The sequence below is a fragment of the Pelodiscus sinensis genome, chromosome 4 (assembly GCF_052426305.1).
Source record: "Pelodiscus sinensis isolate ZL-2025 chromosome 4, ASM5242630v1, whole genome shotgun sequence".
Taxonomy (NCBI): domain Eukaryota; kingdom Metazoa; phylum Chordata; order Testudines; family Trionychidae; genus Pelodiscus; species Pelodiscus sinensis.
Genome location: NC_143055.1, coordinates 5,791,300 through 5,806,868, shown reverse-complemented (window position 1 = coordinate 5,806,868; position 15,569 = coordinate 5,791,300). Strand labels below are relative to the sequence as shown.

The following is a 15,569-nucleotide window of genomic DNA, read 5'->3' as shown; positions in this document are numbered from 1 at the left end:
CGTGACCCGTGGCCATCCAACCGGGGGGGGTCTCAAGTAGGGGCAGCCAGGTTGCGTCACGTCTCTGGGGCCCTGGCGCCACGGCTGCGGGGCTCCTGGCTCCGGGGCCCACCACACACGGGGGCGGCTAACCCGGAGAGGGCTCAGAGCAGAGCCGGAAGGCCGGCAGGCCCACAAGAGGCTCCCCAGTCTAGGCACAAAGAGAAGGGAACGGGGTGACTCCCCCATTACCCAGGGGCACACAAAGCTGACCCTGCAAAGGCTGAACGCGCCCGCTCGCTACATTCAGGCCAGAAATAAGGCGCCCATGGTTAACAGCAAGCCCCCTGCAGGAACTCACCGAGCGCTGGGGCGTGTTCTCCATCACAGTCTTTACATCAAATGGGACGTCAGGGGCGAGGAACCTTTTTTTTGGGGGGGGGGGGGGCAGAGACGCACAGAAAAATCAGTCGGGGGCCGCACACAAGTGAGAAGCAAAATACAACTAACCCCTCGCTGACGTGGCCCCCGATGGAGAAAGAGAAAGACCCTCCCACATTCCCCTCACGCACCAGAGCCCAGGGGGGGCAGGCTAGTAGATTTGGTGTGTCCGGCCCCCCCAGGAGGATAGCAGGAGGGGCTGGCACGCCAGTGCTGGGGGGGAGCCCTGAGCCATGGGGGGCTGGATCCAGGCAAGCCAGGGGCTGCCTCCGACTCCTGGGACTCAGGTACCCCACCCCTGAAGGACTGGAGCTAGTTCTCTGGCCTGTGATAGCCAGTCGGGCAGGCCACAGCACCCCTTCCAGCCCAGGAGTCGGCGAGCGGGTTGAGAAGCAAGAGCCGTGACCAGGGCCCCGTGTGACTGAAGGGCCCAAGGGACGGCTGTGAGTGAGATGGAGCAAAACAAAAGATGGCAGGCAATCTGGAGAAAGGCATTGGTCTCACTTCAGAGGCACTGATCGTGTTGTAAAGTGACTCAGACATTAAACACATTGTCATACGCTGCAGCACCCGCCATCTGAGGATCAGAAAGCCCTTGAGAGACAACAGGTTGTCAAACCTCACAACACTCCTGTGAGGTAGGTATTATTGCCCCCATTTTACAGACGGGGAAACTGAGGCACAGAGCGGCACAGTGACTTGACCAAGGCCACGCAGTGAGTCAGTGGCAGAGTTAGACGACGGTCTCCCCAGTCCTCTGTTCTCACTGCTGGTCCACACGTTGTCCCCATTTTCATCATAAAACTAGCAGCTCACCAAGCAACCACACGGCTTCCACCCTCGGGCAGGAACAAAGCAGGCGGCTGGGGAAACAGCTGTTTTCACCCGGTCATCCCTCGTGCCACGTGAAACACACACGCTCACGTGGTTCCTCTTCAGAGCAGCTGACCCTGCTGGGCGCAGCACGCCTGCCGTGGCCTCTCTCACCAGGAGCGACACGCCGGTCCGACGTCCCACTGCGAGGTGGCGCCGTTTGAGTCAGGAATGGCTTTGACCCCAGACACGGGAGGCTCACCACCACCAGCTGCGGTCACCGCATGGGGCTCAGTGACCCGAGAGGCGTGCCATGGTGGAGTAGGTAGCTGGGCGCTGCCCGGCGGCTGGTCCCCCGCCTCGTCCACTGGCTGCTTAGGAGACCCCGACGTGCTCCTCCCCAGCCCAGCCCGCACCGCTGGGCAGAACCAGTCTGTGCGATTTGCCTGGCAAGCAGTTAACTCCGCACCCTTCCCACCCCACCCCAGTACCGCTTTCCCTCCCCCCCCAGGTATGTGCAGACACATCCCCCCCTCGTACAAAAAGAGTCCGTTGGTCTCCAAGAGAGCCTGGCACCCGCATAGTGCAAATCAGAGAGCCAGTTCGGGGAGCTCGTGCGAGGATCCCTCCCGCTTTTTCCAGGCTCGTCATTTCCGAAAGGGGGAGGGGGCTTTGAACCCCGGGACAGGCCTGACGGAGAGGAGGAGAAAAACACCAGGTTGGAGAGAGGAGAAACCCAGGGGCTTCCTGAACATCCGGCTCAAATTCACACCCGGGCACAGACAGCTCAGGGCCCAGGCACCGTCGAGTGCTTTTCCAGCCCGGGGCTGGCGTGTCTCTTTCGACCAGCGGCCCCCAAGTGTCTGAGCCTCCTCTGTCCTTGCCTGCCCCCCCCCCCCCAGGAGCTGGGGCCGCTGTGGGGTGTGGCCCCAGGAGGGGAGGAGTGGACGGGGCAAGGGAGCCGAGACTGGGGCTGCAGGAGAGGAGTTGCAGCCGGGCCGCAGTGGGTGCTGGCAGCAGGGACCCCGGCCAGGTGTAACGCCGCCCCTGGGCACACCCCAGCCTTGGCCCCAGGGCCGGGAGCGGAGCTGCAATGGCTGGTGCTCCCTTCTCGCCCCCGGGGGGGCTGCTCCTGGCCTTGTTGCGCCTCCCCCCCCCAGTCTGAGGTGCTCTGACTGCAGGCTCTCAGGGGCAGGGACCGGGAGCTCTCAGGCCCGGGGTTTGTGCAGCGCCTAGCAACACGGGCCACGTTCCCGGCCGGCTTGATGCCTGTTGAGAAGGCCGCTCAGACGCGGGCCGTAGCCACAGGGCCTGGGAGCTCGCTGCGGCGTCGCCGGGAAGGGCGATTTACCGAGGCCCAGAGACTAAGGGGATGGCCACACTGCACTGTCAACCTGGGTCTGCGGGACCCGGCGGACGGACTCTGTGGTCCATGACCTGGGCTTGCCACGGAGGGGCCTGGGTTTCCCTCCGCGCTGGCTCCGCAGCTGCAGCCGCCCTGCAAAAGGGCAGAGCCGGGAGCCACGGGAGAGCTTCAAGCCCACACGAGCCCTTAGCATGCAGGGCAGACACATGGAAAGTGACGTGCCCAAGGTCCCAGGGGGAGTCTGTGGCGGAGCCGGAGACTGAACTTACTGCTCCCCGCTCCCCAAGCCAGGCTGCTAACCCCAAGGCGCTCCTGCCGGGGCCAGCTCCTGTCAGTGGGCTGCGGCAAGGGGAGGGGGGGGGGAGGAGGGCCGTGTACTCACCGTTGAGGCGGGCCCGGCCTGCGGGAGGAAAAAGAGAAACAGCCAGTCACAGCCTGGTGGCTTTGTCCAAGCCCCAGCCCAGCCCCCATGTTCTCCCCCCCCCCCCGCTCCATGGGCCCCTTCCCTCAGCCGCTCCCCCCCCCCCCGCTCCATGGGCCCCTTCCCTCAGCTCCGCTCCCCCCCCCCCCGCTCCATGGGCCCCTTCCCTCAGCCGCTCCCCCCCCCCGCTCCATGGGCCCCTTCCCTCAGCCGCTCCCCCCCCCCCCCGCTCCATGGGCCCCTTCCCTCAGCCGCTCCCCCCCCCCCCGCTCCATGGGCCCCTTCCCTCAGCCGCTCCCCCCCCCCGCTCCATGGGCCCCTTCCCTCAGCCGCTCCCCCCCCCCCGCTCCATGGGCCCCTTCCCTCAGCCGCTCCCCCCCCCCGCTCCATGGGCCCCTTCCCTCAGCCGCTCCCCCCCCCCCCGCTCCATGGGCCCCTTCCCTCAGCCGCTCCCCTCCCCCCCGCTCCATGGGCCCCTTCCCTCAGCCGCTCCCCCCCCCCCCGCTCCATGGGCCCCTTCCCTCAGCTCCCCCCCCCCGCTCCCCCCCCCGCTCCATGGGCCCCTTCCCTCAGCCGCTCCCCCCCCCCCCGCTCCATGGGCCCCTTCCCTCAGCCCCTTCCCTCAGCCCCCCCCCGCTCCCCCCCCCGCTCCATGGGCCCCTTCCCTCAGCCGCTCCCCCCCCCCCCGCTCCATGGGCCCCTTCCCTCAGCCGCTCCCCCCCCCCCCCGCTCCATGGGCCCCTTCCCTCAGTCGCTCCCCCCCCCCCCCCATGGGCCCTTTCCCTCAGCCGCTCCCCCCCCCGCCCCATGGGCCCCTTCCCTCTGGGACCTCTTGGTCAGTGAGACCTCACGCACCCTTGTCCCATGGTGCCCCTCCAGCCAGACCATTCACTGACCCCTCCCCCCAGCTCCCTTCCCCAGACTAACCCCCCCCCCACCTCAGCCCCTGGTCTGTGCCCAGACTTCCCCACCCGCCACCCAGTGCTGCCTCCTGGGCCAGATCCCTGGCTCCCCGCAGCCACGGACCGGCTGACTCGGGCCCTTTCCAGCCCAGGAGGTGCTGCCCGCCTGCCCCCCGCTGTTACCGAGTCCTCAGCCGCCCAATGGGGCGCATCCGCCCCCCCGGCCTCATCCACCGCGCCACGGCCTCCCACAGCCGGGCCACGCGTCGAGCTGCACTCGGCACTTACTTGGGCGAGAGGCCGCCAGAGCCGGCCCCGGTGGCCTTGAAGTTGGTGGGAGGGACTGTGACCAGCAGGGTCCGGCCCTGTGCCGCGGGAGGCGACTTGGCCAGGAGAGGGCTCCCGGGCAGAGGCCGGCGAGGGGGTCTGTGCTGGGCCACGATCTGCAGGGCGACAAGCAGGGCTCAGCCCCAGGCACTGGCCAGCGGCTGCAGCATGGAGCTGGGGCCGCTGGGGCCTGGAAACCGGGTAGTGCTGCAGAGGTGGTGCCCTCGGGGACCCCGATCTCACCCCGCCCCCCGCCCCGCCGTGGCAGACTCCTAGCTCTGCCCATTGCTGCAACACCGTCGGGGGAGAGGGGACACAGCGGCTGTTTAATGGCGCACGGCGGCTCTGCCAAAGGGCCAGAAAGGCGGCTAGGGACGGGGGGTGGGTCCCGGGGCGGGATCCGATCTGGGGCCAAACAAGCCGGCCGCCCGGCAGCCTCTGGAGCTGCCAAGCCCCAGCCCCGTGTGCACAAGGCGGGGTCTAAACCTTCTCCCGGGGGGGCTCCGGTACCAGCTCAGCCGCGAGGCCTCCCCCCACGGGGGGACAGGAGACACCAGGGGCGGCAGCCGGGAACGGGTCCTGGCTGGGGACAGGGGGCGAGCACATCTCAATGCACTGCAAGAGGGACTGAGCCGGTAACCGATTCCTTGTGTGCCGGTGGGGGGGGGGGAACGGACTGAGCCGGTAACCGATCCCTTGTGTGCCGGGGGGGGGGGGACTGTGCCGGGGGGGGGGGGGGAACGGACTGAGCCGGTAACCGATCCCTTGTGTGCCGGGGGGGGGGGGGACTGAGCCGGTAACCGATCCCTTGTGTGCTGGTGGGGGGGGGGGGAACGGACGGGGGGTGTGCTGCGGGGGGGGGGGGGGGACTGAGCCGGTAACCGATCCCTTGTGTGCCAGACTGGGAGGGGGGACTGAGCTGGGGGGGGGACTGAGCCGGTAACCAATCCCTTGTGTGCCGGGGGGGGGGGAACGGACTGAGCCGGTAACCGATCCCTTGTGTGCTGGGGGGGGGACTGAGCCGGTAACCGATCCCTTGTGTGCCGGGGGGGGGGGGAACGGACTGAGCCGGTAACCGATCCCTTGTGTGCCGGGGGGGGGGAACTGAGCCGGTAACCGATCCCTTGTGTGCTGGGGGGGGGACTGAGCCGGTAACCGATCCCTTGTGTGCCGGGGGGGGGGGAACGGACTGAGCCGGTAACCGATCCCTTGTGTGCCGGGGGGGGGGGGGACTGAGCCGGTAACCGATCCCTTGTGTGCCGGTGGGAGGGGGGGACTGAGCCAGTAACCGATTCCTTGTGTGCCGGGGGGGGGGGGGGGGGGGACTGAGCCAGTAACCGATCCCTTGTGTGCCGGGGGGGGACTGAGCCGGTAACCGATCCCTTGTGTGCCCGGGGGTGGGGATTGAGCCGGTAACCGATCTCTTGTGTGCCAGTGGGGGGGGGGGGGGGACTGAGCCGGTAACTGATCCCTTGTGTGGCGGTGGGGGGGGGACTGAGCCGGTAACCGATTCCTTGTGTGCCGGGGGGACTGAGCCGGTAACCGATCCCTTGTGTGCCGGGGGGGACTGAGCCGGTAACCGATCCCTTGTGTGCCGGGGGGGGGGACTGAGCCGGTAACCGATCCCTTGTGTGCCGGGGGGGGGGACTGAGCCGGTAACCGATCCCTTGTGTGCCGGGGGGGACTGAGCCGGTAACCGATCCCTTGTGTGCCGGGGGGGGGACTGAGCCGGTAACCGATCCCTTGTGTGCCGGGGGGGGGGGGAACTGAGCCGGTAACCGATCCCTTGTGTGCCGGGGGGGGGGGGGGGACTGAGCCGGTAACCAATCCCTTGTGTGCCGGGGGGGGGGGACTGAGCCGGTAACCGATCCCTTGTGTGCCGGGGGGGACTGAGCCGGTAACCGATCCCTTGTGTGCCGGGGGGGGGGGGGGACTGAGCCGGTAACCGATCCCTTGTGTGCCGGGGGGGGGAACTGAGCCGGTAACCGATCCCTTGTGTGCCGGGGGGGGGGGGGACTGAGCCGGTAACCGATCCCTTGTGTGCCGGGGGGGGGGGGGGACTGAGCCGGTAACCGATCCCTTGTGTGCCGGGGGGGGGGGAACAGACTGAGCCGGTAACCAATCCCTTGTGTGCCGGGGGGGGGGGGGAACTGAGCCGGTAACCAATCCCTTGTGTGCCGGGGGGGGGGGGGAACTGAGCCGGTAACCAATCCCTTGTGTGCCGGGGGGGGCAGGCAAACTCACCAGCGGGGGCCTCACAGGGCTGCTGGGAAGAGGCTTCTTCGGAGGCAGCCGCTTGGCGTGGGAGCCGCTCGCGCTGGCCGGGACGCCGGGGGATCTGCCGCTTGGCGGCGGCGGCCTGGCCGGCTTGAGGTCTCGGTGGAGCTGGGCGGCCGGGCTGGGCGCCGGGCGAAGCGGGTGGACGACGTTGACGGGCTGGGAACCAGGCTGGATGGCGCTTGGCTTGAGGGGGAAGATCCCCCTGGCTGCCTGCTAGGCCGGAAGAACAAAGAAATGGAGCCTACTGGGTGGGGGCTGCCCTCGGGGGGGGGGGGTCCGCAGGGACCCTGGGGTGCAATATACGTGCTCCTCTGCTCCCGGAGGTTCAACTGCCCCTGCGCCCCTTCTCCTTCACGGGACGGAGGGCCCCCGTCAGCCAATCCCTGGGAGTGGGGAGGGGCGCTGCCCCGGGGGAACAACTAGGGATTCACAACACCTGGAGGCAGAGCCAACCTTGCAGGTATCCGGTCCAGATTCTCCACCAGCCCCAGTGCACTCTGGGACAGGACAGGAGAGCTGGAGGCTCCAGGGACGGGAATGGTTAAAACAAACCAAAGGAAGTCTGTCTTCACGCAGCGCACAGCCAACCTGTGGAACTCCTTGCCCTAGGAGGCTGTGAAGACCAGGACTTCAACAGGATTCAAGATAGAACTAAATACATTCCTGGAGGGTAGGTCCATCAATATGGATAGCCAGGACGGGTAGAGATGGAGTCCATGGCCTCGGTTTGTCAGAGGCTGGAAATGGGCGACAGGGGAGGGATCAGTGATCATTCCCTGTTCTGTTCCCTCCCTCTGGGGCACCTGGCGCTGGCCACTGTGGGCAGACAGGACACTGGGCTGTATGGACCTTTGGTCTGACCCCGTGTGGCCGTTCTTACGTTAACCAGCAAGCATCACCCTTACCGGTTACGGTTAAGGCACCCCCGTTGAAGTGGTTACCCTATTAAACGTAACGTTTAACCATTTAACGGGACTTTACGCACCTACTGCAGCCAGAGCAGCCACGCTCACTAAACCCAGCGCTGCCTTCCAGCACGAGGGGCCTTCGCGCCAGCGCTGGGACGGACCAACCAGCACGACGCCGTCCGCAGCCGAGAGGCAGCGTCAAGGCGTGGCCCTTGGAGGGGACGTGATAGCAACCTCTGGGAAGCTGCCCCTGCGGGGTGCGGGTCCACCCTGCTCGAATGTCCGTCCCCCGCCCTCCTCCCGTCCCACGTTGTCCCGGAGAAGGCGGGAGCCAAAAGGGAAGCGCTGTTCAAATCGGTGTTGGACGTGAAAAGCTAATCAGGGGAAGAGGCCGGGGGCGGGGGGACAAAAGAGCCATGAGAGGGTGGTGAAAGCTCTTGTCTTTATTGCTGAGACCATCCCGTGTTCTCTCTAGGCCACGAGTGGCTGGAAGCCACGCAGCAGCCCCGGTACAGCCTCGTGGCCTAATTCAGGCCTCTGACGTGGCTTTCTGTCCAAGCGCTGCTCTAGAACGTCAGAGCGGCCAGACCAAAGGTCCATCTAGCCCAGTGTCCTGTCTGCCCACAGTGGCCAGCACCAGGTGCCCCAGAGGGAGTGAACAAAACAGGGGATCATCAAGCGACCCATTCCCAGCCTCTGACAAACAGGGACACCCTCCTTGCCCATCCTGGCTATATAGACGGTCCTTGCTCTCCTGCCTTGGCAATAAATAGTAATGTTTGCCTAAAAGCAAACCCAGGCCTGACTCAAGTCTGGTGCAAATAAGGCTGCTGGCAGGGCCCGAGAGGAAGGAATGTTTTGCATAACAATGCAGATTATGCAAAGACCACGTCAAAAACACACAGGACAAGCGGCCTTGTACAGGCCCTTCTGTTTCTGATAAGCAAAATTTACAGATGCAGCCACGAAACTGTCAATGACGCACATCGCAGCAACATCCGGAGCAGCATGTACCACAATAGGGGCATTGGACGTACCCTATGCACTACGTCATTAATTGGTAAATAGCATTCCAACGACCAAGTCTCGTTTTACTATAAATTGGGCTTAGTAAGAACAATCAAAGGGAGGGAAAGAGCAGGATTAACTCTCACATCCTGCTGGATGTAACTAGAAGTAAACAGGCCCTTCACACCGGTGGCCCAGAGGATGGCGTTCCATTGCGTGGGAACCAACAGAACCACGACCTCCTGCCTTGCACTGTAGGTAGCATACAGGTGAAGTGTAAGTTAATTAAGCTTTATTATTGTTTTATAGTAGATCTTCTATTAATTGCTTTTGCATTGCTTTGCCCTGTATTATTTGCTTTAGATAGTACCGTATTTAAGGTTTAAATTGTATAGTAATTGTTAAGGCTTGTAAAATTGAAACAACCGCATTAATTGCTTAAAGCTTGCAATAAATAAGAAAGTGGTTAAGTATCCCTGGAGCATCCTGGTTTCCCTTGGATCTAAAATAAATCGAACCACATGACAGTCCTATCCTCCATGAATTTATCTCGCTCTTTTTTGAACCCTGTGAAAATCCTGGTCTTCACAACCTCCTCTGGCAAGGAGTTCCACAGGTTAACTGTGCGCTGCATGAAGAAAAACTTCCTTTTCATAGAATCATAGAATAATAGGACTGGAAGGGACCTCGAGAGGTCATCGAGTCCAGCCCCCCGCCCTCAAGGCAGGACCAAGCTCCATCTACACCATCCCTGACAGATTTGTGCTTCCCCTTTTGTTTGTGGGGAAGCTTTCCAGCCTGGTTAGATGATCACCCTGCTGGCCTGAAAGGTGTGGTGCAAATCTTGGCCTCGCAGGAGTTATTCTGCACTTAGCACAGTGAAATGCAGAGCAGAATCGGGCCCTTTGGCCATGATACTAATTAAATAAGCCCTGGCTACATGCACCCAGCCACCAGTCGTCCCTGTAAGCTGTGCGCTTGGGCAGCCACCCAGGAGAGATTCAAATGCTGCCCAGCTGATTAGCAGAGCACCCAGTCACCCATAGCCAGCAACATGTGTTTCTATGGGTGGTGCACATCTGCACATTCCTTGGTGCACCAAACAAAATTTATTCCGTTCATGGGTGGAAAAGGTTAGCGGGAACCCTGCCAACCACCAGGCTATTTGCAGGCGCAGAACCCAGAGCCTCCAGCACCAATAAAACAACACTCCCTGCCTACTTGAGCTCCACGGATCACACTGCTAACTTCCACGGGGGAGCAGATTTGGAGGCGTCAGAGCCAGCTGCTAGAGAGAGTCCTGAGCCCACACACACGAGGCAGAGGGGAGCTGACCTTGGCGTAATCAGTCGCATCCCGAGCGGAGGCCCCCTGCTTACCTTGGGGGTGCTTTGGGCAACTTTGCTGGAGGAGGAGACGTCGTGCAAGGAGAAAGCCGCGTTGGAATGACCCCCCTGCCCCTTCTGACCCACGGCTCCGTTCCTGCCACCGAGCACACAGGGAAAACAGCAGAAAGACAGTCAAATGCTTTGGAAGTGCTGCCCGCACTGGGGTCGGCTGTCAGACCCCGGGACGGGCCCGGGCCCCCGAAGGGGAAGAGAGGTTTCATACCCGAGGGCAGGCAGCGTTTTCACGGGGGCGGCTGACCGTTGTCCCCCGTGTTTTTAAACGTTTGGGTGGGGCTCCGGGAGTAGGACGAAGGGGACCGGACAGAACATATTGACACGCTGAACTGGTCTAGTTCTGGTCCAGCACAGAAAACTCCTGCCGCCCTCCGGCGCAAAAGAGCCCCTGGCTGGAGGCCGGCCGTATTCCGGGAGGATGCAGCCAGAGACGCATCGTCCCTGCTCAGTGCCTCGGAGGGAGATGAAAACGCCAATTCAGCCAAGGGAAAATCCCTTCTCCACCTCCCATCGGGCTAGCAGTGTAACCCAGGCACCGAGTCAGATGCCGATTTCACAGGGGCCTACATTGTGAGGAACCCCCAACGCCACACCATGTGGAGCCGGCCTCAGGCCAGAGGCAGCCCCAGATTGGTCAAGGTGTTTGGGCATCGCAGGATGGCTCCGAAGTGCCTAAATCTCCTCGGACAATGAGACGGAGGCTCCCGAATCAGGCGGGCCTGGCAACACGGAGCCCCGCGATGCCTAAAGGGGTGGAACAATCCGGCCCCTAGCTCCGCCAGCGCCTCACCTGCACGGCCCCTGGCTTCTCCTCGCGCTCTTGATCCACTTGCTCAGGAGCGAGTCCTTCCGCCTGTAGCAAAAGTAGATCCCCAAAGCTGTGGCGGGGAGGATGAGCAGGAAGACAAGCAGCAGGGCTATCAGGATGGCTTCATGGTCTGGGGAGGGGGGAGCAGAGAGATCAGGAGGGGGCTTGAAGCCGCATCTGCCCCTTACCCGGGGGCTGGAAACACCCTCTCCCGTCTGACGGACAGACTTCAGCACACAAGACGGATCCACAGCACGGCTGCGTGGGAACACAGTGATCTGGAGCCACACCCTTCAGCCATGCTGCCTCTGATACAGAGGCAGCAGTGTGGGGCAGCAACTAGCTCCGGGGCCCCCTCCCAGCCCCACTCCCTGGTAGCCAGCTGCCACCCCATGCCGGTTCCTGGTCCCCCTCCCCCCATTACGGTAACTGATCAGCTCATGCTTATCGATTACCCGTTTAAACGGTTCGACCATTCCATCCCTGGGGGGTGCTGAATGACTCTCCACGCTTGGGACCTGTCCCATCAGCTGGTTCTCCCCCGGATTCCCATTGCCCTGAATCTGGCCTGTCACCAGAGACAGCAGCTCTGTGCTCCCTTTGCTCCCACCCCATCCTTCAACTACGGGGGATGTGGGAGCCAGGACCCGCCCCCCCCCCCCCCCCCCCCCGTCTGCCGTCAGAACTCACTGTCGTGCTGCACGGGGCCGCTATCCACGCTGCCCCCCAGGCCCGGCTTCTCACAGTACGGGGGGGCCCAGCTGGCCCAGCAGTGACAGTTCTTGTTGCTGTTGCAAACCTACGGGTGCAGGGCGAGGCGGTCAGAGCCGGAGCGCGGGCGCAGACGGGCAGGGGGACGGGACGCGGGGGACCAGCTCCCACGGACTCAGACCGGCTCCGCCCCACCTGTCCTGGCGGCCCCCTGGCTGTGAGCCTCGCGCCCCCCCGAGCCGACCGCAGCCGAGCCCCGGGGCGGCTACTCACCCCCCGGCCGTGGCACTGGGAAATGCACTTCTCCAGCTCGAAGAAGGACGCGTTCTGGCACCTGCGATCCTTGCAGACCTGGGCGCGAAGAGCGAGGGGCCGTTAGCGGGGACGGGCCTCGGCGCGCGGGGGGAGCCCTGATCCCGGCTCCATGCACCTCGTTAGTGCAGCGCCCCTCCCCCCCAGATCCCAGCTCCATTCACCCCGTTAGCGCAGCGCCCCTCCCCCCAGACCCCGCCTCCATTCACCCCGTTAGCGCAGCGCCCCTCCCCCCCAGACCCCGCCTCCATTCACCCCGTTAGCGCAGCGCCCCTCCCCCCAGACCCCGCCTCCATTCACCCCGTTAGCGCAGCGCCCCTCCCCCCCAGACCCCGCCTCCATTCACCCCGTTAGCGCAGCGCCCCTCCCCCCAGACCCCGCCTCCATTCACCCCGTTAGCGCAGCGCCCCTCCCCCCCAGACCCCGGCTCCATTCACCCCGTTAGCGCAGCGCCCCTCCCCCCCAGACCCCGCCTCCATTCACCCCGTTAGCGCAGCGCCCCTCCCCCCAGACCCCGCCTCCATTCACCCTGTTAGCGCAGCGCCCCTCCCCCCCAGACCCCGGCTCCATTCACCCCGTTAGCGCAGCGCCCCTCCCCCCCAGACCCCGGCTCCATTCACCCCGTTAGCGCAGCGCCCCTCCCCCCGGACCCCGGCTCCATGCACCCCTCCCCCCCCCGATCCCAGCTCCATTCACCCCGTTAGCGCAGCGCCCCTCCCCCCCCTCCCCAGACCCCTCCCCCCCCCCTGGCTCCATTCACCCCGTGAGCGCAGCGCCCCTCCCCCCCTCCCCCGGCTCCATTCACCCCCCTAGTGCACCACCCCTCCCCCTTATCACTGTCCTGCCCCGGGCTCTGCTGGGTGACTCCCCACGGAGCACCGCGTCCTGCGCCGGCGTACCATCCCGTCCCCGCACTTGGTCCCCGTCATCACCAGGCCGGGGTCCGGCAGGTCGCCCTCCTCGTCCCTGTTGGTGTACATGAAGGCCCCTCTGCACTTCACCTCCCGCCCGTTAAAGCGGATGGTGGTGTCCATGGAGACGGTGTTGGTCTGCTTGGGCTTCTTGGCCGAGCTCTGGCACTGGATCTTGCCGCACTTGGCGTCTCTGGGGAGGGAGGCACCGCGGTTACCGAAGGGGGCGCCCGCGCCGGCCGAGCCGAACTCGTCACGTTACTGCCCCCCGCCTGTGTCGGAGAGGATCGGGACGCGCTGTAGGAGGAGCAAGGGATTCTGGGTAGTTCACACGCTGCCCCTCTTGCACCCGTTTCCAGGCCGATGCTCTCACTGGCCTCTCGCCCACTGAGCGGCAGCCACGCCAGGGGGACACACGTCACAGAGAGTCACAGACCCGCAGGACTGGAAAGAACCTCAAGAGCTCAAGTCCAGTCCCCTGCCCTCACGGCAGGACCAAGCACCGTCCCTGACAGGCGTCTGTCTACGGTGCTGTCGCGTTACTGGATTTTAAGGGGAGCAGCCAGATCCCTGCCGCACCCACGGGGGGTATTTGCCCCAAAGTGTATACAAAGCGGGCCATGTGAGGTGTCCCACGAAAGCGCCTGTTCTACTGATTCTGTATATACTAGTCATTTGTATAATAGCTATGTGAGGTTAGAAACAGGGACTGTGTGTGGATGCTGGAGAATTCTCTGTCTGCGCAAGGAAAGCTCAACCCACGGCTATGCTAATTAGCAAGAGGACAATGAATCTCTAGGTGCCAATACACAACTCAGGAACAAGACTGATACCTGCAGACCAGCAGGGATAGGTTATTGGACCATGTGACCTTCTCTGGCCAAGAAGATGCCAGGAGAGGTATAGAAGTGCCATGTGACACCCTCCATCTTGGTCCTGAGTTCAGCTCCTGATCCCAGATGCAGCCTTGCAGGGAACAACGAGCCGGGAAGAACCGTGGACCCATCCTGACATAGGATGTGCACCAGAGACTTTTAAGATAGCAGTTTGTAACATCTCTGCTAAGAGCCTGTGTTGAGAACTGGGAGATTCGATGCATGTAATGTATTCTCCTTAATAACCTCACTCTCATGCTTTTCTTTCTTTTAGTAATAAACCTTTAGATTGTAGATTCTCAGGGATTGGCTCAGCGTGGTCTTGTGGGTAAGATCCAGAATGTAAATTAATTGGGATCTGTGGCTGGTTTCTTGGGACTGGAAGAACCCGTTCGGGATAGGTGAGATCGGGTTCCATAACCCCTCACCTGTGAGCAGGCCTGGGGCTGACTGGGACACAGGAAGAGTTGGGATGTCCGAGGGGTTTTGCTTGTGAGGCTTCCAGCTGGCCAGATTGGCAGCTGAAGCGTTCGGCGTGACTGGTTTGCGGCCTATTTGGGAAGGGACTCCAGTCAGGGGCTGTAAGGAGCCCCGAGTTTGAGCAATTCGCCCTGAGCGGACGCCCTCAGCCCATCACACCTGCTCTTAAATCTCTCCAGTGATAGAGATTCCAAGCACCGTCTATCATCCCTGACAGGTGTCTGTCTAACCTGCTCTTAAATCTCTCCAGTATTGGAGATTCCACAACCCCCCGTGGGCAATTTATTCCAGTGTTTATCCATCCTAGGAAGGAGGAAGTTTTTCCTAATGTCCAACCTAAACCTCCTTGGCTGCAATTTAAGCCCCTTGCTTCTTGTTCTATCCTCTGAGATTATGGAGAACAATTTTTCTCCCTCCTCCTTGAAACAATCTTTTAGGTGCTTGAAAGCGGTTATGTCCCCTCTCAATCGTCTCTTCTCCGGACTAAACAAACACATTTCTTTCAATCTGCCTTCATTTCTCATGTTTCCTAGACTTTTAATGACTTTTGTTGTTCTTCTCTGGACTTTCTCTTCAATTTCTCCACATCTTTCCTGAAATGTGATGCCCAGAACTGGACACAAGACTCCAAGGCTGTGTCATAAGAACATAAGAACGGCCGTACTGGGTCAGACCAAAGGTCCATCTAGCCCAGTAGCCTGTCTGCCGACAGTGGCCAACACCAGGTGCCCCAGAGAGGTGGACCGAAGACAATGATCAAGCGATTTGTCTCCTGCCATCTCTCTCCAGCCTCTGACAAACAGAGGCCAAGGACACCATTTTATCCCCTGGCTAATAGCCTTTTATGGACCTAACCTCCATGTAGTCTAGACTACATCCCTTTTCTCAAAAAAGGGATGTACATCAGATACTTCAAAATTGCAAATGAAGCACAGGAAATTTAAATCCTGGCTAATGTACATCCCTTTTTGAGAAAAGGGATGTAGTCAAGTCCCACCCCAATTGAGGCCTAACCAGCGCTGAGCAGAGCGGAAGAATGGCTTCTCCTGTCTTGTTCACAACACTCCTGTTGAATGCCTCCCAGAATCATGTCTGGTTTTTTGCAACAGCATCACACTGCTGACTCCTATTGAGCGAGTGGTCCACTCTGACCCCTAGATCCCTTTCTGCAGGACTCCTTCCTAGACAAAAAAATTAAATAAATAAAACCCCCTTACAAAACTAGACGTCCTGCAACACCTTAGAGACTAATGAAAATATATATAGTGCCATGAGCTTTTCATGGGCAAAACCCACTTCTTCGGACGCCTGGCGCAAGAGGCACACAGGGGGGTACGGGAACCCCAAACCCCATTCACTAGACAGTCGGTTCCCATTCTGCATGTTTGCAACGGATTGTTCCTGCAGGAGTGGTAGACACCGCTCTGCATGCGAGGAGGAGGAACTGAGCCCGGCCTCCTGGAGGGAGGGAAGGAATTTAAAATACCAGGCTGGGGATACGGGAAGCCCAGACACACATGTTGTAGACATGAGAATTGGATTCGGAACCTTCAGCACCAGGTGCACCTGGGGCTTTTCCCTGAGCATCCAGGGATCTCCAGGAGCGAGGCGTGGGCAGTAGGCT

The 15,569-nt window shown here is 62.0% G+C and overlaps 1 protein-coding gene across 3 annotated transcripts in view; it reads right to left on the bottom strand.

The window, feature by feature from the left end:
- Positions 1-906: 906 nt before the first annotated feature.
- The window catches only part of ADAM33 (ADAM metallopeptidase domain 33), a 63,037-nt gene continuing 48,374 nt past the window's right edge, over positions 907-15,569 (bottom strand). For 2 of the 3 annotated variants that reach the window (XM_075931027.2, XM_075931025.2), the window contains exons 16-24: positions 12,579-12,783; positions 11,641-11,718; positions 11,347-11,455; positions 10,639-10,786; positions 9,825-9,927; positions 6,494-6,742; positions 4,211-4,365; positions 2,982-2,999; positions 907-1,923 (exon numbers count right to left, since the gene is read on the bottom strand). In XM_075931027.2, coding sequence (XP_075787142.2) covers positions 1,881-1,923; positions 2,982-2,999; positions 4,211-4,365; positions 6,494-6,742; positions 9,825-9,927; positions 10,639-10,786; positions 11,347-11,455; positions 11,641-11,718; positions 12,579-12,783 — 1,108 coding nt within the window. In that variant the 3' untranslated portion in view covers positions 907-1,880. The remainder of the gene's footprint in view (positions 1,924-2,981; positions 3,000-4,210; positions 4,366-6,493; positions 6,743-9,824; positions 9,928-10,638; positions 10,787-11,346; positions 11,456-11,640; positions 11,719-12,578; positions 12,784-15,569) is intronic. The other variant, XM_075931026.2, reaches the window with a different exon arrangement.